The sequence below is a fragment of the Sminthopsis crassicaudata genome, chromosome 3 (genome assembly GCF_048593235.1).
Source record: "Sminthopsis crassicaudata isolate SCR6 chromosome 3, ASM4859323v1, whole genome shotgun sequence".
In the NCBI taxonomy this organism is placed as follows: Eukaryota; Metazoa; Chordata; class Mammalia; order Dasyuromorphia; family Dasyuridae; genus Sminthopsis; species Sminthopsis crassicaudata.
The window spans coordinates 610063690-610085943 of NC_133619.1; the positions used below are offsets into that span (position 1 = coordinate 610063690).

General features: G+C 49.6%; 1 protein-coding gene across 5 annotated transcripts in view; it reads left to right on the plus strand.

The window, feature by feature from the left end:
* Nucleotides 1-22254, plus strand: part of RAP1GAP (RAP1 GTPase activating protein) — a 109029-nt gene that overhangs the window by 64799 nt on the left and 21976 nt on the right. For 3 of the 5 annotated variants that reach the window (XM_074305967.1, XM_074305966.1, XM_074305970.1), the window contains 7 exons: nucleotides 11863-11898; nucleotides 12932-12979; nucleotides 13580-13618; nucleotides 16110-16295; nucleotides 19962-20065; nucleotides 20332-20410; nucleotides 20973-21026. In XM_074305967.1, the coding sequence (XP_074162068.1) occupies nucleotides 11881-11898; nucleotides 12932-12979; nucleotides 13580-13618; nucleotides 16110-16295; nucleotides 19962-20065; nucleotides 20332-20410; nucleotides 20973-21026 (528 nt within the window). In that variant the 5' untranslated portion in view covers nucleotides 11863-11880. Of the gene's footprint in view, nucleotides 1-7678; nucleotides 7907-11862; nucleotides 11899-12931; nucleotides 12980-13579; nucleotides 13619-16109; nucleotides 16296-19961; nucleotides 20066-20331; nucleotides 20411-20972; nucleotides 21027-22254 lie in introns of those variants that run through there. The other 2 variants (XM_074305968.1, XM_074305965.1) reach the window with 2 other exon arrangements.

A 22254-nucleotide genomic window follows, 5' to 3' on the forward strand; every position in this document is an offset into this window, starting at 1 on the left:
AGTTTGAGGTCCCCTTCTAGTATAGTTTTGCTGTCTATTTCTTCCTGTAACTCACTTAACTTCTAAGAATTTGGATGCTATACCATTTGTGCATATGTGTTTAATATTGACAGTACTTTGTTGTCTATGGTACCTTTTTTAGCAAAATGTAACATCTTTGTCTCTTTTAATTAGGTCTATTTTTGCTTTTGTTTTGAGTGAAATAAGCATTGTTACCCCTGTTTTTTTTTTGTTTTGTTTTTACTTCAGCTGAAGCATAATATATTATGTTCTAGCCATTTACTTTTATTCTGTGTGTGTCTCTGCTTCACATGTGTTTCTTGTAAACAACATATTGTAGGATTCTGGTTTTTAATTCACTCTGCTATCTACTTTCATTTTATGTGAGAATTCATCCCATTCATATCCATAGTTATGATTACTAACTGTGTTTTTCTCTCCATCCTATTTTCCCCCAATTTATACTTCTCTCCTCGCTAGTGTTTTGCTTTTGACTACTACTTCCTTCAAGCTGTCCTTCCTTTTATCAGTTTCCTGCTTTTATTTTCCCCTTCCCCTTCTACTTCCCTATAGAGTAAGATAGATTTCTTTACCCCATTGAGCGTGTATGTTATTCCCCCCCTTTAGCTAAATTCTATGAGAGTAAGGTTCAATCAATGTTCCCTCCCTCCTTTCCACTATAATAGGTCTTTCATGTCTATTTATATGATATAATTAATAGTCTTTCATGCCTCTTCATATGATATAATTTACCCTATTCTGTCTCCCCCTTTCCTCTTCTCCCAATAAAATCCCCCTTTTTGCTTCTTATTTAATTATCATCACATCAAAGTCAACTTTTATTCACACCATCTGTCTAAGTATACTTCTTCTAACTGCCCTAATAGAGATGTTGTTCTTGAGAGTTATATATATATTATTTTCCTATGTAGATGTAAACAATTTAATCTTATTGAATATCATGTTTTTTTGTTCTTTCCTGTTTACTTTTTTATGCTTCTCTTGAGTCCTGTATTTGAAGATTAGATTTTCTGTTCAGCTCTTGTATTTTCATTGGAAAATGTTGAAAGTCCCCATTTTCAATGAATGTCCATCTTTTCCCCTGAAAGATTATGTTCAGTTTTTCTGAGTAGCTGATTCTTGGTTGTATTCCAACCTCTTTTGACTTCTACGATGCCATATTCCCAAGTTCTCTGATCATTTAATGTAGAAACTGTTAAGTCTTGTGTAATTTTGACTATGGTTTCTTGATATTTGTTTCTTTCTGGCTTCTTGAAGTATTTTCTCCTTGACCTGAAAATTCTGGAATTTGCTACAATATTTCTTGGAGTTTTTATTTTAGGATCTCTTTCAGCAAGTGATTAGTGTATTCTTTCAATGGCTTTCTTATCCTCTGGTTTCAAGATAGCAGGACACTTTTCTTTACAGTTTCTTGTAAGATGCTTGAAAGATGATCATGGCTTTAAAGTATTCAAGAAATTCAAGAAAAGAATACTTTAAAGCTATGATCATCTTTCAAGCATTTTAAACTCTACTGGACCTATTTTCCAAATTAGTTGTTTTTCCAGTTAAGTATTTTACATTTCCTTTTTTCTTTTTTTTTTTCACTTTTTGGATGTTGTTTGACTAATTCCTGATTCTCATGGTCATCAGCTTCCATTTGCCCAATTCTACTTTTTAATAGGTTGTTTTCATCTTAGTGTTTGTACTTCCTTTACCATTTGACCAATTTTACTTTTAAAGAATTTTTTTTCTTTAGTAGATTTTTCCCCCATTTGGCCAATTTTATTTTTTAAGGAGTTGTGTTTTCAGTCAATTTTTGTTCTTTGTTTTCCAAATTGTTGTCTATTTTTTTTCATAATTCTCTGGAAACTCTCTTTTCCCAATTTTTTTCTACCTTTCTTACTTGATTTTAAAATTCTTTTTGAGCTCTTCTAATAGGACTTTTTGAGCTTGAAACCAATTCATATTCCTCTTTGAGGATTTTCATGTAGGCATTTTGACATTTGTTGTCCTCTTCCGAGTTTGTGTTTGATCTTTTCTATTGCCATGGTAACTTTCTATTGCCATAGTAGCGTTTTATGGTCGGTATTCTTTTTTGGTTTTTGCTCATTTTTAAAAGTTGAGCTCTGCTTTGGGAATTCCAAGCTCTTGTACTGAAGGTCAGAGATGTTGGTCACTGACTTTCTGTGCATTGGGGCTTCTGGCAGTTTGCCCATTGCATCAGAGTGAACACATCAAGTTGTGCCTTTTGTGCTCTGGGTTTCGGGGCTGGCAATTTGCCTGACACACTGGGGGTAGAGGATTCACAGTTGGCCCACTGAGTCTGGATCATGGGGCCTATTTTCTGATCTGTACTGTGGCTAAGAGCCTTCTTCTAGCTTACCTAGGTATTCCTTCTATTGGATTGCACTCCCCAAGTGAGAAAGATCTTCCCTAAAGTCCTTCTAAATTATTTTGTGATATAAAATTGTGTCACTCCAGATTCTTTTAGTGGTTTTATTTAACATTATTTTTGAGGGCATAGGGAGAGTTCTTAGATTCTGTCTTCCATCTTTGACATCCCATGTTCTAAATTCTCTGACATCCTAAGATTCTCTGACATTCTAATATTCCTCCTAGCTCTGATATCCTGTGTTCTAAAATCCCTCTTAGCTCTGACCTTCTGTGTTCCTAAAGCCCTCTTCCCTCTGACCTTTCTAAGGGCTCTTCCAGTTCTGACATCCTGTGTTCTAAGGACCCTCCTACCTCTGACATCCTGGGTTCTAAGGGTTCTCCTACCTTTGACCTCTTGTATCCAAAAGGTCCTCCTAGCTCTGACATTTTGTATCCTAAGGGCTTTCTCAGTGCTGACATTCTGTTCTGATGTCTTGTGAACCTAACAGGTTGAAGTCAAGATAGACGTTCCCTGCCAGTCACCCAGGGACAGCTTATGGAATATTTTCTCATTTGACTCCTCTAGACTCCTTTAGTCCCAGACTGGGATTACTGCATAGCCTTTCTTTGGGGGAGAGTTTTAAGTGCTTTGGAGGAGGGAGTTAAAGAAATCGTCTCTCTGCCAGGATATCTAGTCGTAGGTTATTGTACAAAACATGTGCTCTGTCCTCTCTACCTTGCTGATCCTGGGAATGTGATAAGGGGGCCGCTGACCACTGAAATGGGATGAACTACCATTACTTGACTTGAGCTGCCAGTTCTGGCATCTGGCCCTGGGCTCTACGTGACATAGGCAGGCTCAGGTGAATAGCACCAGGTGTTTGCAGCACGTATTGGGCCCACAGCAAGGGAAAATGCCAAGGCCATTGACTTGATTGAGACTTGGAACTTGGCAGGCAGCTTTGTCTCCCCTGGCCCTGCTGTTCCTTTTGTAAGGAAGAAATGAAAGAATAACCAGAAGGAAAGACATTTCACAAATCCATCTAATCACTGTGGATTTGGGTTTTTGGGGGAGTCCTATCTCTGTAGGGTCCTCCCAGCTATTCTATGTTCTAAGATCCCTTCAAACTATAACATTCTATGTCATTAATAAGATAATGTATGTAATGCTTTATTTGGCACATAGTAAGCACTTAATAATTGCTTGCCAATATAGTCCCTATATCTATATCTGTATCTCTAATCCCTGCTGCTGTGGGGCTGAGGTTTGGGGATTGCTTGTGCCCAGGAGTCCTGAGCTGCAATAGGAGTAAAGAAAGGTATATACAGTGGTTCCAAGATGGAAGGCTACCAGACCACCTAAGGAGAGATTTACCAGCCCAGACCTACAATCAATAGTGGGGTCAGCCCATGCGTGGCCCTCTGTGAGATAAGGAAACCAACCTCTAGATAAATAAATAAGAAACAAACGAATGAATGAACAAATAAATAAACAAGCAAATAAATAAATAAAACTATATTGACTTGATTGGACAGATCATATGAGCTGGGTTCTATTCTAGCCTCTGTCACCAACTCACTGTGTTTGCTTGGCTGAGGTTTTTTTTCCCCCCCTCACCGAGTCTCAGTTCATCCCTCTAGGAAATGGGAGAAAATTCCCTGACCTATCACCTACCTACGCAAGGATTCTGTGGGAATCCAATGAGAAAATACATGGGAAATATGAGGGACAGTGATTGTTATCAGCATGTTTCTGATGTTTTGAGGAGGTTCCTTCTAAATACCATAGATGAGAGGCAGAATATGGCCACCAGCCCATACACATCCATGCAGCCATATGAACACAGACCACATTCCTGTATGGACATGCACCTATTTCCATACCAGCATATGAATGTGTACATATCTACATCTGTATCTGTATTTATATCTATGTCTATATCTATATCCATTCAAGCAGTCAACAAGAAAGTATTAGAGTTACAAAGAAAGGCAGAAACTCTCCCCTTAGGGAAACTCATATTTATTAAAACAAGGAGAGCACAACATACAATCAACTCTGCACACACAAGGCATAGGCAGGGTAGGTAGAAGATAATTTCACGTAAAGGCACTAGCCTAGCCAGGGGAGTCAGGGTGTGCAGTGATGGGAGAGACTAAGAAAGAAATTTTGCAGAAAGTGGGATTTAAATTGAATGTTAAAAGAAGCCATGTAATCCAGGAGACAGAGAGAAGGAGCAAAATGGCACCCATAATTAAATATACTCTTATGCAAAGCATATATTCCTTATATAAAATATGAATTTGCCTTGTGTTTATTTTCCATATGTTTTCATACATTCTTGTTATCTTCCCCATTATATTATAAGATCACTGAGGGCCAAGACTGTTTAATTCATGTCTTTGTATCCCCAGCTCCTAGTACAGTGCTTGGCACATAGTAGGTGCATAAGAAATGTCAGTAGATATGAGTGTATATATATCTGTGTACACACATACACAGGTTGAAATGGGATGAATATGTACATATATGTGCATACATATACATACCGGGAGCCCCATAAGCACAGATTTCTATCTAAGCGTGTGTGCCCAAAAGCACAATGTGTATGAAAGTACCAGAAAGAGCACTGAACTTGGAATCAAGTTACCGGGTCCTGGTGCCAACTCTAACACTTCCTAAGTGACCTCAGTTTCCCCATTTGTAAAATGAGACAATAACATGGTTGCCACCTTCCTCATCAGGATGTTGTGAAGACAGCCCTCTAGAAGGATTTGTCCCTGCCCTTTCTATTGATCCATGTGACATAATCAAACATACATAACACACACACACACACACACACACACACACACACACACACACACACACACACACAGACCCAAGCACACCTGCCCTAGTTTGCCGGATCCCCAGACATCCCCATGCTAGCATGACCCTCCCTTCCCCCTGGGGCTGTGGGAATGCAAGGCTTTCTCAGGGCTGCATTGCGATAGGTGCCCGGAAGCACTTGGGTCTAAGGAGCCAGTTGTGTAAATCAATATTTGCTGTTGTTAATTATTAAAACCAAAGCCGGGGCTATGGCTGGAACATACATCTGCGGAGTTCCTGCTGCCGCCAGCTTCCTGAGCCCAAAGCTCTAGCCAAAAGCTAGCTGGGCATTTCAGGGGCCTGGTTCCAGGAAGCTGTGGGAGCCCCTTTGAGAGCTCTGGAGGCCAGGCTTAGGTCCAGCCTTCTAGGACAGCTCAAGAACCTCTGGCTTCCTTGGCAGTGTGTGGGAATGCTTAGATACTTCCTCAGCATCTCTAGGAGGTAGAATCCCAAGTCTCTCTGCTTCAGAGCAGGATTTCTGCCTGTTCAGGGATTTGGAGGACTGTTTCCTGAATTGATGGCTGCAACCACCATTTAGATTCATAGATTCATAGATCCTAGAAGGGTGGGGTGGGACTTAGACTGCTAAAAAAAAAAAAAATCATCATCATCACCATCATAATAGATGACAGACTTATAAAGAGCATCACATACTTATTATCTCATTAATGACATAGAATGTCACAGTTTGAAGGGACCTTAGAACATAGAATAGCTAGGAGGATCCTTAGAACACAAGATATAAGAGCTGGGAAAGCCCTTAAAAACACAGGATGTCAGAGCTGGGAGGGCCCTTAGAACCCGGGAGGTCAGAGATGGGAGGGCCCTTAGAACCCAGGAGGTCAGAGCTGGGAGGGCCCTTAGAACCCGGGAGGTCAGAGCTGGGAGGGCCCTTAGAACCCGGGAGGTCAGAGCTGGGAGGGCCCTTAGAACCCGGGAGGTCAGAGCTGGGAGGGCCCTTAGAACCCGGGAGGTCAGAGCTGGGAGGGCCCTTAGAACCCAAGAGGTCAGAGCTGAGAGAGCTCTTAAAATACAGATTGTCAGAGCAGGAAGGGAATTTTAATGTCTTTAGAAGCAGGTCGGCTTCCTTCCAGTTCAGGACTCCTTGCCCATCATTTCCAGAGACTCTGCCCAGGAAAAATTCTGTAGTTATAGAAGACTGGGAGCATCACATCTTGACCCATTGCCAGAGGCCTGGAAGGTTCCTAGGACTCAGGCCATCAAGGAGAGACGGGGAAGGCAACCAGAATTCAGCTGGGAGTCTGCTGCCAAAGCTGTGATGCAGTGAAGAGTACAGGATTTGGCTCCAAAAGACCTGGATTCAAATCCTGACTGCCATTTATTCCTTATGGGGCTCTTTGGGTTTCAGTTTCCTGATCTGAAAAATGGGATCGGACTAGCTAATCTCTGACACAGTAATCCTCCTCCTCACAAGTTGTTCTCGAGGAAGTGAATGGGAGAGGTGTTCCCCCTTCTTCCTCTGGGAGACAACCTGGGCCCTGAGACTCTTTGTCTCACTTGCACCTGGGAAGTAGCCGTGGCCTTAACCACTCTGTGGGTCTCAGTTAACTGCTTTGGAAGGGAGAAGCAAGGATGAGCAATGCCACGGAAGGACGGCAGGAGTGGCTGTCACTGACTCCCTGAGTGACAAGACATTTCCCCTTCTGGGCTTCAGTTCCCAAAGTTGATGACCTTGAAGGTACCTGGTGCTTCAGTGGATTGAGTGCTAAGCTGGAATCAGGGAGACCAGAGTTCAAATGTGACCTCCGCATGTATTAGCAGTGTGACCTTGGACCAGTCACTTAATCTGCCTGCACGTAAAAAAGGGGATAAATGACAGCACCTGCTTTACAGGGTTGTTGGGAGGAGCAGAAGAGACAACATTGGAAAATTCTCTGGTATACAGTAGATGCTTAATAAATGCTGGCTCCCTTCTCTTTTTCTCTGAAGGCAACTCTAACATTCTACTATTCAAACTTTGTTCTAATGGCCCTCCCGGCTCCGGTATTCCGTGTACTCAACTTCCTTCCAGATCTGACGTTCTAGAAACTGGTATTCTGGGTTCTCTGGGTTCTAAGGCCCTCCCGGCTCTGACATTGCGCGTCCGGAGGTTCCTTCCAGCTCCTACATAGCGTCCCAAGCCCTTCTCAGCTCGGGCTTTCCCAGCTCCGACACCCGCTGATTGGCAGAGGAAAGTTTGGGGACGAGAGCGCCCCGGCTCTCAGACACTTTAGGGGAGCAGTGAGGTGGAAGTGCGCGAGATCCGGGCGGCAGCGGGGTGGGCGGTCCGAGCCAGGCGGGACCAGGAGCGGTAGGGCCGGCTGGGCCGGGGGCGGGCCCGCCCGCCTCTGCCCGCCCCTGCCCCCGCCCCGCGCCGCCCGTACCTGCGGGCCCGCCCCCTCGGTCCCCCTCCCGACCGGCCGAGCCCCCGCCAGCGCCACTGCCGAGCCGGAGCCCGAGCCCGGAGCCAGCGGGGCCGGGACCGCCGGGGCTGCCGGGGCCGCGGGACAGCTGGCGAGAGCGGGGGCCGGGCCGCGGGCGGAGGGGACGCGAGGCGCCGCGGGGGCCCGGGGCCGGCTCGGGATGGCGCAGCCGCGGCCCCCGGCGCCCCCCGGCCGCCCGCGGAGGGGCTCTCTGCCCACCGGCGCCGCCTGGCAGGTGAGCGGGGCCCGGGCCGAGGGAGATCGGGATGGGGTGAGGTGGGGGGCGGGGAGGGGTGGGACCTGGAGCCGGGCTGTGTGTGTGTTGTGTGAGAGAGAGGGGGGAAGGGAGGGAAAGAGAGAAAGAGTGAGAGTGAGAGTGTGTGTGTGTGTGTGTGTGTGTGTGTGTGTGTGTGTGTGTGTGTGTGTGTGTGTGTGTGTGTGTAAGACTGACTGTGGGGGAGGGGTGTGTCCCAGTGCCCTGCCAGGAGTCTCCCAGGGGTCAGTGAACCGCTTTCCAGTGCAGTGTTGTTCTTGGGGGTCCTAGTGGCACCTTGCAGTGCTCTGGGTTGAAGTGGTCCAGGCTGGCTTGTGTGTCTGTGTGCAGGACTGCATGTGTGTGTGTGGATCACACCCGAGTTGTGAAATTGTCTTCCTGGAGTTCTTAATCACCGACACTGTGTAACACTCTCCCAGGGTGTGTTGGTGGGACTCGGAGCCGGCTCTGTGTGTGTGTTACAAGCTGTTACTATCTATCCAAAGTGTAGCTCAGAGAACGCCGGACCGGGAGGCTACTGTGTCAGAAATGGCAGATCTCAGGCCGGCTTCTGGGACCCTTTTAGGGGAGGATTTCAGGCAGACTCTGAGTTTGGGAGGCGGAGGCAGAGCCCGGCTGTGGGCCGCTCTCCTGCCGCCAGGCCCGACCCTTCTCGCTCCCGGGCTAATCGGCCTTGGTCTGCGTGACATCTGTCCTGTCGCCTTTGTGACCCCCGACCGGTTAGCCCCACTTTGGGTGACCGCCCTCCCTGCTTGCCAGGATTATCGTGGGGATATTCCCTCGCAGCCTGGAGATACAGGAGTTGTTGTTTGTGTGGCTGTATCCCGGATTCCTGTATGATGTTACCTGCCTGGCTGTGCGGCCTGGTGCATCTGGAGGGCCCACTTGTTTCTGACACCATGATTAGGAGCAGACTTCCTCCTCCAGCCCCCAAAGCTTTGCCCCCAACGAGAAGCTCCTGTATAGCTGTCCGTCTCTGCGTGCGTCCTGGTGTGCCAGAGTTTAGACAGGGGACCGTGTGTAGCATGCCCTTTCCAGAGTGCACACAAACACACTTCTGGTGTGTCACGGTGTCCTTGTGATTGTTGGGGTGCCCCCCTGCCGGGGTCGGAGTACCCAGATGGATGGTCTGCCCCTTCCACCGAGAGTACAGAGCACAGGGCCGGCGCTGGGGCACTGGCAGGGGATTAGAGCATTGGTCTTGGAAAGCTCCCCCGGCCCTGCCAGCTGGGGCTGGCCTTCCCTTCAGGAAACCTCATTGGCACTCCAGGCAGGAGCTGGCAGACTCGGAAGCCCAGCCTGGAAGTGGCAGAGCTTCAAGCCACATGTATGTGGCCATAACATTCATCTGGGCTGGGGGCTCAGGGAAAATGGGGGCACAGAGAAAGGGGGGCTGATTATAATTGTGTGTGTGTGAATGAGAGAGAGAGAGACAAAGAGAGAGAGAGAGAGAGAGAGAGAGACAGAGAGAGAGAGAGAGAGAGGAGAGAGACAGAGAGAGAGACAGAGACAGACAGAGACAGAGAGAGAGAGACAGAGACAGAGAGAGACACACACACAGAGTCAGAGAGAGGAAAGAGAGAGAGTGAGAGAGACAGAGAGAGAGAAAATAGAGTGAGAAAGAGAGAGAGAGAGGAAAGAGAGTGAAAGAAGAAAGAGAGTGAGAGAGAGAGAAAGAGACAGAGAGGAAAGAGAGTGAGAGACAGAGAGAGAGAGAGACATACACACACAGAGACAGAGAGAGGAAAGAGAGAGTGAGAGAGAGAGAGAGAGAGAAGACAGAGAGTTAGAGACAGAGAAAGAGAGAGAGTGAGAGAAAGAGACAGAGAGAAGAAAGAAAGTGAGAGAGAGAAGATGTGGGTGAGAGAGAAAAAATATGTGATGGGGAAGAAAGAGGGAAAGAGAGAAGAGGGAAGGAGGAAGAGACGAATAAGACATAGAGGAGATAGAAAGGGGGGGAAGGAAGGAAGGAAGAAGGAAAGAAAGATCAGACATAGAGAAGTGTGTATGTGTGTGTGTATGTGTGTGTGTGTGTGTGTGTGTGTGTGTGCACGTGTGCGTTAGAGACAAAGGGGGAAAGAGAGACAGAAGGAGGAAAAAGGGAGAGGAGGGGGGGAGTGGAGGGAGGGAAACAGGCAGAAGAGAGAAGAGGTGAGTGAAGTGGGTATTGATGCTGGGCGTGGTCAGCCCCAGTCCTGTCTGGATGGAGGAGCAGAGGGAGGGAGCTCTCTTAACAGACTTGTGTTCCCTGTACTTGTACTGGGGTCTCAGACTTCACTTGGAGATGGGAACCATATACCTAGTCACTAGGGGGTCCCCTCGGATTTGTCCCTAGGCTTCCCTAAATTGGGTCAAAATACCCTTTGGGAATGGAATTGGGGACTTCCAACTGTTTTTCTGTGTCCACATGCCGGGGTCTGGCACACTCCCTTTCTGTCTGCAGCCTGGCGCTTGTCTGGGTGGGATCGGGGTCCCCAGTGGCTGCTGCTGTTAGCGCTATTGTCTCCCCATTGTAAAATTTAAGAGAAGCAAAAGGCCTTGAAGATTATTTCATCTTGCAGATAAGCAAACTGAGGCCCAAGAAGAGAGCAAGATCAGTCGGAAAGTTGTGTGGTTAATAAGGGACTAGATTTAGGATTCAAAGTCACCTCCTGAGTCCAAATGCTTTTTTCCATGCTGCTTCATCATTGAGAAGGCTGGGACCTAGGTTGGAGCCTCTCCACACAGATCTGTTGAGGAGACAAGGTTTGGGAATTAAGGGAATTCTTGTTGGCCTAGGATCAAGTTAGAAGGGGGAGGATTTGGCCCTGGCTCCTTAAAGAGGGGGCCTCTTCCCATTTTGGATTAGGAAGAATAGAATAGAAGTAATAAGCAGGGACGGCAACCCCAAGAGAATCGAGGAGATGGTGACAGCTCACCTCCCAGGGCTTAGGCTCTGTGGGCCTGGTCTCAGTGGGCAAAACTGACTCCTTAAGGTCTGGGGTTAGAAGACCTGTGTCTGTAACTGATCTCCTCTTGGCAATGAGGCAGTTGCACGAGCGAGATTAGGAGGCTGCTACCAGCTCTGGATCAGTGAGCCAAAGTCCCTTCCAAGCCTGGGATTCTTTGAAATAGAGTAGGAAAGAGGATTGGATTTGCAATCAGAGAATATGGGCTCACTTTCCAGATCGGCTACTAATCCCTGCATGACCTTATGTCTGGCACATAATGTCTCTAGGCCATAATTTCCTCTTCATTAAAAAAATTTAGAACGTAGAATATCCCTTAGAACCCAGAAAATCAGAGCTGGGAGGGAACCCAGAAAGTCAGAGCTGGGAGGGAACCCAGAAAGTCAGAGCTGGGAGGGCCCTTAGAACATAGGATGTCAGGGCCCTTAGAACCTGGGATGTCAGAGCTGGGAGAAACTATAATGGTCTGATGTAACACAGACTATTAAAAAAGAGACTTAAGTGAGGACCTGATCTAAGGTCCAGTTCAATCTATTTTATCCCAAGATTCTGTGAACTCCATAGCTGACAGAGTAGAGGCTTGGCTCTGGGCTCTTAGTATCCTCCCCAGCTCTGGGTGTGGGCAGAAAAGCCCCGAGGAGACCCAAAACTCAGTCCCCCCACGGCATCTCAGGGCCTCAGGTTGCTACTGTGGCTGATGTTGCTGGATGAGGGAGGGAAGCTTGAAGGATTCAGAGGAGAAATGAACCAAGCTGTGCTATAGGGGGAAGCACTACATCTGGAAACAGAGGACCTGAATTCTGATCCAGCCTTTCCACCTACTTCCTATTATCTCTGGCAAATCTCCATGTGCCTCATGTGTAAAGAGAGGGGCTGGAGTTTGTCTCTGTGGTCCTGACCAGATCTAGATCTAGGAACTTAGGTTTCTGTGACCTGACCTTGCCCTTCCTCTTGTTTTCTCTTTTGCAGAACTCAGACTTGTTTGAGATGATTGAGAAGATGCAGGTAAGTGGCCATATTTTGGATCTGCTCTAGGGAGTCCTAAAGGGGTGGCTGATACTCTTTTCGGCCTGGATCGATCGTTACTGTTCTGCTGGGAAGAGGCAGCAGCACTCCCCTGGGGCAGGGGAGGTGGGTCATGCCTGAGCACTGAGCAATGCCTGCATCAGTCTGCTGGGTTCCGGGTCTCAATCCCCAGGTTCCCATCCTCATCCTGAGGGTCCTTCTGTCCATGGGGTCCTCTTTTCCAGTTTGGCTTTGCCTTTGACTGTGGGGGCTCAGAGCCAGCTCTTCATGTCTCTAGGCCAAGGTCTCATCCAATCAGGGTCCGTTCCACTTGGAGCCTCACAGAATGAGAGCATCACTGGGATCTTTGAGTTTATCCAGCTGACCTCTCAACTGAAGCATGATGCCCCTCTACAAGAACCCTAATGAGGGGCATCTAGCCTTTGGCTGAATCCTCCCTATAATAGAGAGCTCTCTACCTTTGAAAGTAACCCAGTCCATTTTGCAGAACTTTCACTGATAGATTATTCTCCCTTTGGAAGAACCCAAATCTAGTTCCCTATAATTTCCACCCTTTTGTTCTAGTTCAGAGAGAATTCCACTTTTTGCATGGTAGTATAGTAAAAACGTATTAGGCAGGATTATAGGCACAGAACTGCTTTGGGCTGCTTGGTTCCTTTGGGGCTTAGTTTTTGCTCTCCAACATGAGAAAGAATTCCCAACCAGCTCTGACATTCACTGTCTCCAGCTCCGACATTTCTGTCATCCTATGTTTTAAACCCTCTCCAGCTCTGACATTCCATGTTCTAAGGGCCCTCCCACCTCTGACATCTCTTGTTCCAAGCCCCCTTCAGCTCTGATATTCTGTATTTTAAAGGCCCTCCTAGCTCTGACATCGTGTCCTAAAGGACCTTCTAACTTTCATAGTATATGGGTCATTTCATGCTAACAGATGCCATGTCAGTGTATTTGGAGGAGCTGAGTATTTCCATCTACAAAGATTGCCTTTACTTTAAACTCTTTATCTTTTCAGGGAAGCAGGATGGACGAACAAAGATGCTCCTTCCCACCACCTCTCAAAGTAAGTCCTCGTCCTCTCTTAGTAAATAAGGAAATGATGGGGGAGTGCCAGTTCCTGTCCCAGGAAAATGCTGTCCTGGATCTCACCTTTACTTCAAAACTGATTCTTCACCATGTACCCCATACCATCCCCTTGCCTCTCTCTCCAGGCTATTCACCCTCTATAGAACTTGTGGATTTCTTTGGATATTATGGGATAAAGGTAGAGATGTAGATTTCTAAGGTTCAGGAGGGTGTGCTTCTGTGGAGAAAAGGACAGTATTTCTCAGCTGGCTATTTCTCCGCTATTCTAAGATCACTGGAAGTCCACAAGGCAACTTGGAGAATGGGAACTGACTTTCCATGTTCTCAGATTCCTCCCTGCTCTGACATTCTATGTTCTAAGGGCCCTCCCAGCTCTGACCTCCTGGGTTCTATAGAACAGGATGATCCTTGATCTTTTTCCCCTTTCTCCTTGCCAATCTCATGTCTTTCCCCCCAAAAAAGTGGACAGGTGAATCAAATGATTATAAGATGTTTTGACAAATGATTTGGGCCAGAAAAGAGGGTAGTCTTAGGGCTGGTAAGTCTAGCTTACTTCTGGCTTGTTTGTGTTTTTCAGACAGAAGAGGATTACATCCCGTATCCCAGTGTCCATGAGGTAATCCAAGATAGTTACCGGCCCCTTTCCCCACCTCCATGATCCCTCACTCCCCTGGGAAGGTTAATCATCCCAGTTAAGAGTCTCTGGCAGCTCTTAGTCTTTCCCTCTGGGGAAAGAGGAACTCAGGGGCCACAGACCAAGACTTTGCCTCCTCCCCTATCACCCTGATCTCCCTTTTTGTTGGGGAATGGCGGGTGGCTCTGGCTTCTGTACATTCAACAAGTGTTGATTCTGCAGTGACTTAGATGAGTAGTGGTTCAAAGAGATGCTAGTTCTAGAGCACCACCTACATATTCTAAAAGGTAGTGGTAAGTAGGATGTGAATTCTAGGCATGAGAGACAGCCTGTGTTTTAGGGGGCAGGTGGAAATTCCCATGTGGAAAGCCCCAGGGTTCTGGGGAGAGGAGAGGGGCTGAATGACTTGATGAGAAGCAGATTATAATTAAAGCAATTCCAGTCAGGCAGCAAACATTTATTATGTGCCAGGCAAGAATTGGAGAATCAGAGAAAAAGTTTAAATTGTCCTTTCCCTCAGAGAGCTTACGGTCTGACGAAACAGATGTAGAAGTAACTAAGACTGTATAAGATATATAAAAGACAGAGGTGAGGTGATCTCGAGAGGAAGGCAGTAACAGCAGGGGGCTTGGGGAATGGAACTGGGGAGGAAAGTGGGGTTTTGAGATGAGTTTTGAAGAAAATCAGGGAAGCTATGAGGCAGGTGATCCCAGGCGTGGGAGACAAAGGTGTGGAGGTAGGAGATGGAGTGACATGCTTGAAGACATGCAAGAAGGCCATTGTAATTGGGTCATGGGATGTGTGGAGGGGAGCAAGGTGTAACAAGTCAGGAAAGGGAGGAAGGGGCCACATTTTGAAGATTTTTTTTTAAGTACCAAAGAGAAGAATTTATATTTGATTTTGGAGGAACTAGGAAGCTACTGGAACTTAACAAGAAGAGTGTGTGATGTGACCACACTTAGACTTTGGAAAAATCCCTTTGGTGGCTGTAATGATGGATGAATTGGGACAGAAAGCTTTGATGGTGGGAGATCATAGAAAAAGCTAATACAGTAGATCTGATAAGTCGCGATGAGGTTCTGAGCTCCAGGGGTAGTGATGTGAGGAGAGACTAAAGGAAATTAGGAGAGATTTTGTGAAGATTTAAACCTGGAGTTTTTGTAACTGATTATCTGTCAGGCATGTGGAAGAAGTGAATAATTTCCGATGAAATGGAGGTTTTGAGCCGGGGTGACTGGGAGGATGGGGAGTTGGAAACAGGGTAGTATTTGGGAAAGATCACTCTCAGAGTTCAGTTTGGGAGTTTAGGATGTTTGGGAGGCTTCCAGTTCCAGAAATGTGGGTCTGGATAAAAAAAATCTGGGAGTCTTCTGTGGGGCGATGATAATTAAACCTTTAAGAGCAGATGAAACCATCAAGATACTCAGTGGAGAGGGAGAGAGGGAGAGGGAGAGGGAGAGGGAGAGAGAGAGGGAGAGGGAGAGGGAGAGAGAGAGAGGGAGAGAGAGAGAGAGAGAGAGAGAGAGAGAGAGAGAGAGAGAGAGAGAGAGAGAGAGAGAGAGGGAGAGAGAGAGAGAGAGAGAGGGAGAGAGACAGAGACAGAGAGAGAGAGAAGAAGAGGGCCCAGGAAGGACCTTTGGGGGAGCACACCCATGTTAGTGGTGCGGCATGGAAAAAGGATTAGCTACAGTGGGAATAGGTTCTCCAGGCTGAAGGCTCCTTTAAGAGAAAGGTCAGGGGTCCCCAGAAATCAGCCTTCTTTTCCATCTCACTGATCCCCCAGATGCCTCCAATGCAGCATCTCTGCCCCTTTGGGGGCACTTCTGGGGACTGGCCATGAATGTAGGGAAGGGGATCAGCAAGGCTGGGGTTGTGGCCCCTAAGGCTTCTGGAGAAGAATTCTTGGTTTCCTTTCTGTTTTTTGGGAAGGTTTCAGCCTGAGAGGACTGCAGTCCCTGGAGGGGCTGGGAAACCTATGAAAGCCGGCACAAGTTCAAAGGAAACACAACATAGGGGAAAGAGTCCGTATTACTTAGTCAGGAGTCCTAGCTTAAGGACTGGACAAATCATTTCTCCTTTCAGAGCTATAGTTTGCTCATCTCTAATAATAATAATCAGATAATATAAAACAATAATAACAACAACAAACTCGCTCGTGGGATTGTTGCCAGGAAAGTGCTTTGTCAGTGCTGAAGTGGTCCAGGAGTTAATGATTGTAAGAGCTGACATAGCCTTAGCTTTTCAAGGTCTCCAAAGCCCTCTGCGTCTGTTAGTTCTTCCATTTGACCCTTGCAAGAGCTCAGGGGGTGGTTACCATTATTGTCCCAGTTTTGTAGTTAGCTCAGCCCAAGCTCACACAGTAAGTAAGTATCCGGATCGGGGGTCCGACCCAGGCTTCTGACCCCAGAGCCGTATCCGCTGCATCTGGAGTGGCTGGTGACATGGGGCTGATCTGGTCCATCTCCTCTTCCAGGTCCTGGGGCGGGAAGGGCCCTTCCCCCTCATCCTGCTGCCTCAGTTTGGGGGTTATTGGATCGAAGGCACCAACCATGAGCTCAGCAGCATCCCGGAGACTGAGCAGCTCCAGTCCCCCACGTCCAAAGTGAAGCTGGAGTGTAACCACACAGCTCGGCTCTACCGGAAGTACTTCTTAGGCAAGGTGAGCTGTCTGGCCTGGGGATGGCAGGAAGGCTGCCAGAGTGGGGGCGTGACCTTGACTTGGGAGGTGCCCTGTCGGTATTCTCCGTGGACCTGGGACTCAGAGGCAGCTTCCTCAGGGCAAGAGGAGCTCTGGCGGGCAGAGGGTGGGATGGGGATCATCAAACGGCCTTCCAGGCCCATTCAGATTGTGGTTTCTTGGGGAGGGGTCTTGGTGAGCTGAGAATGAGTCAGCAAGTGTGATTAGGTGGCCAGAAAGCAGAGGCTGCCCGCTCTGCCATAGGCAGGCCATGTGGAGCTGGCGGGGACCTCAGAGGCCTTTTAGTGTAGCTGGCTCATTTTACAGATAAAATAACTGAGGTCAGGGAAAGGAAGTGTTTTGTCCAAGACCATCCAGGTCATGAGTGGCCAAGGCTGGAGCTGAGACACCAGGAGCCTCCCACATAAGGAGAAGCGAGTGAACTGAGCAGATAGGAGAAGGGACGTGGGTCAGCTGTCCGCAGGGATTAAGTTCCTGGAGGGCAGAGCCAAGGGCAGGGGTGGGAGATGCAAAGAAGCGGGAAGACTAGAGAAGTCCTCCCAATAATAGAAGCATCCCAAGGTAGCTGCTGCCCCAGACTGGAGACCCCCGGGGACCCAAGAACTAGGGAGGACTTCCAGGAGGGCAGCACTGGGAGACAAGGCCAAAAGCTGGATTCAGGTGTTCTCTCCATCCTTCTGAACTGGGTGATCTGGAGATCACTCTTAAGGCTTCATTTGTAAAAGGAAGGAAGGGATAAGACCTGACAATCTCTGAAATCCCTTCTGGCTCTGACATTCAGCATTATAGGCTTTATTCCGGCTCTGACATCCTGGGTTCTAAGGACCCTCCCAGCTCTGACATCCTGGGTTCTAAGGGCCCTCCCAGCTCTGACCTCCCGGGTTCTAAGGGCCCTCCCAGCTCTGACTTCCTGGGTTCTAAGGACCCTCCCAGCTCTGACATACTGGGTTCTAAGGGCCCTCCCAGCTCTGACCTCCCGGGTTCTAAGGGCCCTCCCAGCTCTGACTTCCTGGGTTCTAAGGGCCCTCCCAGCTCTGACCTCCCGGGTTCTAAGGGCCCTCCCAGCTCTGACCTCCCGGGTTCTAAGGACCCTCCCAGCTCTGACATCCTGGGTTCTAAGGGCCCTCCCAGCTCTGACCTCCCGGGTTCTAAGGGCCCCCCCAGCTCTGACCTCCTGTGTTCTAAGGGCCCCCCCAGCTCTGACCTCCCGGGTTCTAAGGGCCCCCCCAGCTCTGACCTCCCGGGTTCTAAGGGCCCTCCCAGCTCTGACCTCCTGGGTTCTAAGGGCCCCCCCCCAGCTCTGACCTCCCGGGTTCTAAGGGCCCTCCCAGCTCTGACCTCCCGGGTTCTAAGGGCCCTCCCAGCTCTGACCTCCCGGGTTCTAAGGGCCCTCCCAGCTCTGACCTCCCGGGTTCTAAGGGCCCCCCCAGCTCTGACCTCCCGGGTTCTAAGGGCCCCCCCAGCTCTGACCTCCCGGGTTCTAAGGGCCCTCCCAGCTCTGACCTCCTGGGTTCTAAGACTCTACCCCTAAATTCTGTGTTCTAGGGCTGCTTCAAATATGTTCATTGACATTCTACCATTCCACATTTCCAGAGTCTCTTCTAGGTAGCCCTTGACCTTGCCTTCCAAATATTGGGAGGACAAGGAAGGACCTAGATCTAGGTTGTTGATCTAGGTCTGGTAGAAGACCCTTTCCAGGGCACTGGGATGAGGGGAGATCAAGAGATCCTGGGGGGAGGGATGTGAGAATCACCCAGACACTGAGTGCTCCCCCCGCCCCAGGCTGTGCTCATGGAGGGAGGGAGTGGGGGTTGGGGGAGAGGACAGGATGACCTTGGGCTTGCTGGTGTTGATGCCAAGGCAGCAGGTGAGCCAACATCACGAGGTTCTGAGCCTGCCCACCCCACTGCCTCCTCCTGCTGGTTCCCCCACCCCCAACCTGGGGACGTGACCCGCTGAAGATCCAGGGAGGGAAGGGGGGGGGTAGCCTCAGCTTAGGTCCGTGAGCTCCTTCTCTGACAAGTCCCTTTGGACAAGGTGCCCTTCCCTTTGGAGCAGCCGGGGCCTCCCCAGCCCCTTGTGCCGGCAGGAGGTGGGGATGGGGAGAAGGGGGCAGAGCACCAGGGCAGGGGGACAGGGGTGCCCACCTTTATCCCTCTGGAGCACTGGATCTGGAATCAGGTGCCTATGGGAACATGTTTTCTCTGCTAATGTTCCCTCTGTGGCCACAGGCAGCAAGTCATTTATCTCTACCCTGCCTCAGTTTGCCCCTCTGTAAAATGAGTGGGCTGGACCAGAGTCCTGTAAGGTTCCTTCCGGCCCTGTCATCCTAGGACACTCCCCTGCCCCATGCCTAGAGAGAGGTTCATGTTTAAACAGGAGCTCACTTCCGGCTGATTCCTGGAGTGGGCGTTGGCCAGGGGAGCCGGCTGCACTCGCTGGGCTGGGCCGGGCGGGGTCAGGGGGTGTGGGGCCCAGAGCTTCCCCTCCCAGATCCCTGCCTCTGGGCTGGCTTCCTGGGACCTAGACGGCAGTCCCCGCCACCCAGGCCCCTTCTCCCGAGAGGCTGTCCCCTAGCTCCCCGTGCCTCCTGTTTGGGACGCATTTCACTTCCTCCAAGTCACCCACTTACTAAGGGACGGCCCTGTCCCTGCCCACGGGGAAAGACCCAGCTGAGTGACGAGAGGCAGAAAACAATTAGGGCGTGATTCACCTTGGAGCCCTGGGATGCTTGTGCCCCGCTCCGTGGGTACCTGGGCCCACGGGGGCGGAGGGAGAACATTCCCGGCTCTGGAGTCATCGGAGCCCCGGGCCTCTGGGTCACTCCCCCCGGTTCTCTCACAGATAAAGTGAGCGGACTCCCCGAGGAGCTTCCCAGGAAGCCTTGCTGGTCCTCAGTTTTGTGCTAAATGAGCCCTTTCTACTGTAACATTGCGGGGGGGGGGGGGCAGATAGCTGGGTGGAGGGCCAAAGGAGTCAGGAGGCCCTGAGTTCAAGTGCGGCCTCAAGCAGCTGTGTGGCCCCGGGCCAGTGGCTCCAGCCGGCCTGCCTCAGTTTCCTCATCAGTAAAACGAGCCAGAGAAGGAAATGGCAAACTGCTCCAGTGTCTCTGCCAAGAAAACCCCAGGTGGGGTCATGGGCAGTCAGACATGACTGAAAAATGATGGGACTGAAAGTCTCAGAGGGGGCAGCAGGAGAACAAGCAGGTGCAAACAGGAGATCAGGAATAAATGTGGACGTTAACCCAGTCTCTTCTGGGAGGATGCAAGCTCCTTGAGGGCGGGCGTTGTGCCGTGTCGGCCCAGCACAGAGCATTGAATAAACTGCACGTCGGCTGGCTGACCCGCGTCCCCGTGTGCCCTCGGGCCTTCTCTGGGCCCATTTTCCTCATTTGTGAATGAGGGGGTTCCTTCCAGCTTTAGCTACAGTCTTGGGGTGCCTTCCTTATAGGATATGAGAGGCTTTAGGAGGTAGCGAGCTCCCGTCTCTGGAGGTCTTCGAATGGCAGCTGGATGGCTGCTTGTTGGCAGTGCTGTGGCGTGGGTCAGAAGTGGAGCAGACGCAGCTGGGGAGGTTCCTGATCTGCTTCTGTGGCACTGAGTCCCCTTTCTTCCATCCTTCCCCTAGGAACACTTCAACTACTATGCCCTGGACACTGCCCTGGGCCATCTGGTGTTCTCACTCAAGTACGATGTAATCGGGGATCAGGAACACCTCCGTTTGCTGCTCAGGTGAGCTCGGGGTCCTGATGATGAAGGCTGGGGTGGGAGGGAAGTCATGAAGTATTATGGACCTGAGAAAAAAGGAGCTCCATTCATTGGTTTTACAGAAGGAGAAACTGAGGCATCCAAAGGGAAAAGTCAAGGACTGAAATGCAGGACTTTTCTCCCTCAGCCTATTCTTTCCATCCCTCTCTGGGCCCGCCTTCCCACCCACTTGGGTCAGACCTGATCCCCCAGCTTCCTCTGCTTCTCTCACTCTACCTTCTCTCCTCCAGGACGAAGTGTAGGACCTACCATGACGTCATCCCCATCTCCTGCCTCACAGAGTTTCCCAACGTAGTCCAGATGGCCAAGGTTTGACCTCCCTGCCTCCTGGCCCTCTGGGTGGCCTCAGGCCCTGATCTTGGGTGGACCGGGAGGGGGAGGCCTGCCCTTTCTGCCAGTACCTGCATGCCCTCCATGCTTAATCCGCTGCAGATGAGCTTGAATAAGCCCCCCACCAATCTCCATGTTCCTGAGGTTTCCATGGGAATGTGTGGCCCAGACAATATAATCCCCTCCTTGCCCATCTTACACAGTCGCATACTCTCATACACTCCCCTCATGTTTGTACTTTTTCCCACACATCCGCATGAGCCCCCATCGCTGTGTTTGCTCACTCTGGTCAGGCGCCCAACCTCACATAGTCCTCCAAATGTGTCTCCGGCCCTGGCTAAGGGGACCCTTGGGGCCAGTCCTTCTTTTCAGCCCTGGCCGGCCTTAGCCATAGCTCCCCAGAACTCGAATTCTCTATGGTGTTCTGAGCCATGTTCTCAAGTAAAGGAAGGCGAGTATTCCCTGCCCAGCCTCCCCCCGTACCCCTAGACTCATCTGCTCAAGGCCCAGCCCCACATGCCCCCTTATCATCTCCTTGCAGCTGGTGTGTGAGGATGTGAATGTGGATCGATTCTACCCAGTGCTTTACCCCAAGGTAACTCTGACTTTTTGGGTCCCATCCTCATTGTTGGGGAGTGAGAACTGAGCTGTCTGGTACATGGGGAGCCAGAAAGGCCCCTCCACTCTCCAAATATTTGGAAATTCCGAACCCCAATTCCTGGAACCCCAAGTCTCCTCAGGGATAATAGTCAACTTCCTGGGAGTCTCAAGATTGGAGGAGGGAGATGATGATAAGAAGGGACTGAGTCGCCCCAGAGCCCTGAAACAAGGCCTGTCAGCCTAGAGTGGGTTTATGGGGGTGGGTGGGGTTGGTAGGGTAAAGAAATGTTGGTCTGGACGTTTGCCCCCTGCTACTGCCAGGTCTTTCTTGCCAGCTTAGCAAGCTCGGAGCATCACAGAAGGGTCTCTGTCTAAAAGGACTCCAGAGCTCCACGGAGAAAAAAGATGCCTTGGGAAGGAAAACTGGTTCTAATTTTGTGCCTAGGGGTAGGCCTGGAAAGAAAGCCTCTCCTATAATCACAGATTAGAAAGGAAATGTCAGGACTGGAGGGATCTTAGAATAAGCATATCATAGCTGGAGGAAGCTAGAATACAGAGTGTCAGCTGTAGGGGTCTTAGGACATGGGAGAGCTAGAAAGGATCCTAGAACAGAGAAAGTCAGAGCCAGAAAGGACTCTAGAATAGAACAGAGAAGGGTTCTGGAAAAGAATATTGGGTCTGTGAGTGACTTTAGAACCTAGAACTTAAAATACCAGAAAAAGGCATATTTCCTTTCTTCAGGGGAATGACAACTCTGTGGTGAGATACAAGAAACAAGAGAGTAATAAGTACCTGGCAAGCTATTTGAATGCTAAAAATGGGCAGTACAGACTTCAGGTGCAATTGGATCTCTGAGGGAGAGAACGGAAAAGGATGTGGATGCCCAGGGTGCTCTTAAGCCCAGAAGGCAGAACTAGGAGGGAACAACATGGGGAAAGGGAGGCAGCTGTCAAGAAAGTCTCTGCTCCCCGTAAGGAAAAATCCCTTTGTTGGAGCTTGTCCTAAGTCTCTCAGCCAGGCCCTAGATGCAGAGATCTCCCCTCTGAGGGCATTCTGCAGGGTAGAAGCAGGATGATCGGAGGCGGTTCCTGCTTAGAGGTAGCCAAGACTGGCGGTTTCCAAGTCCAGCATTCTGGGAGTAGCCAGGGAAGGCTTGTTGGAGGACTGAGCCGGAGGGGCCTTGGAGGACCTGGCCAGGAAGAGGGAGTGCGTTTCAGGGAGGA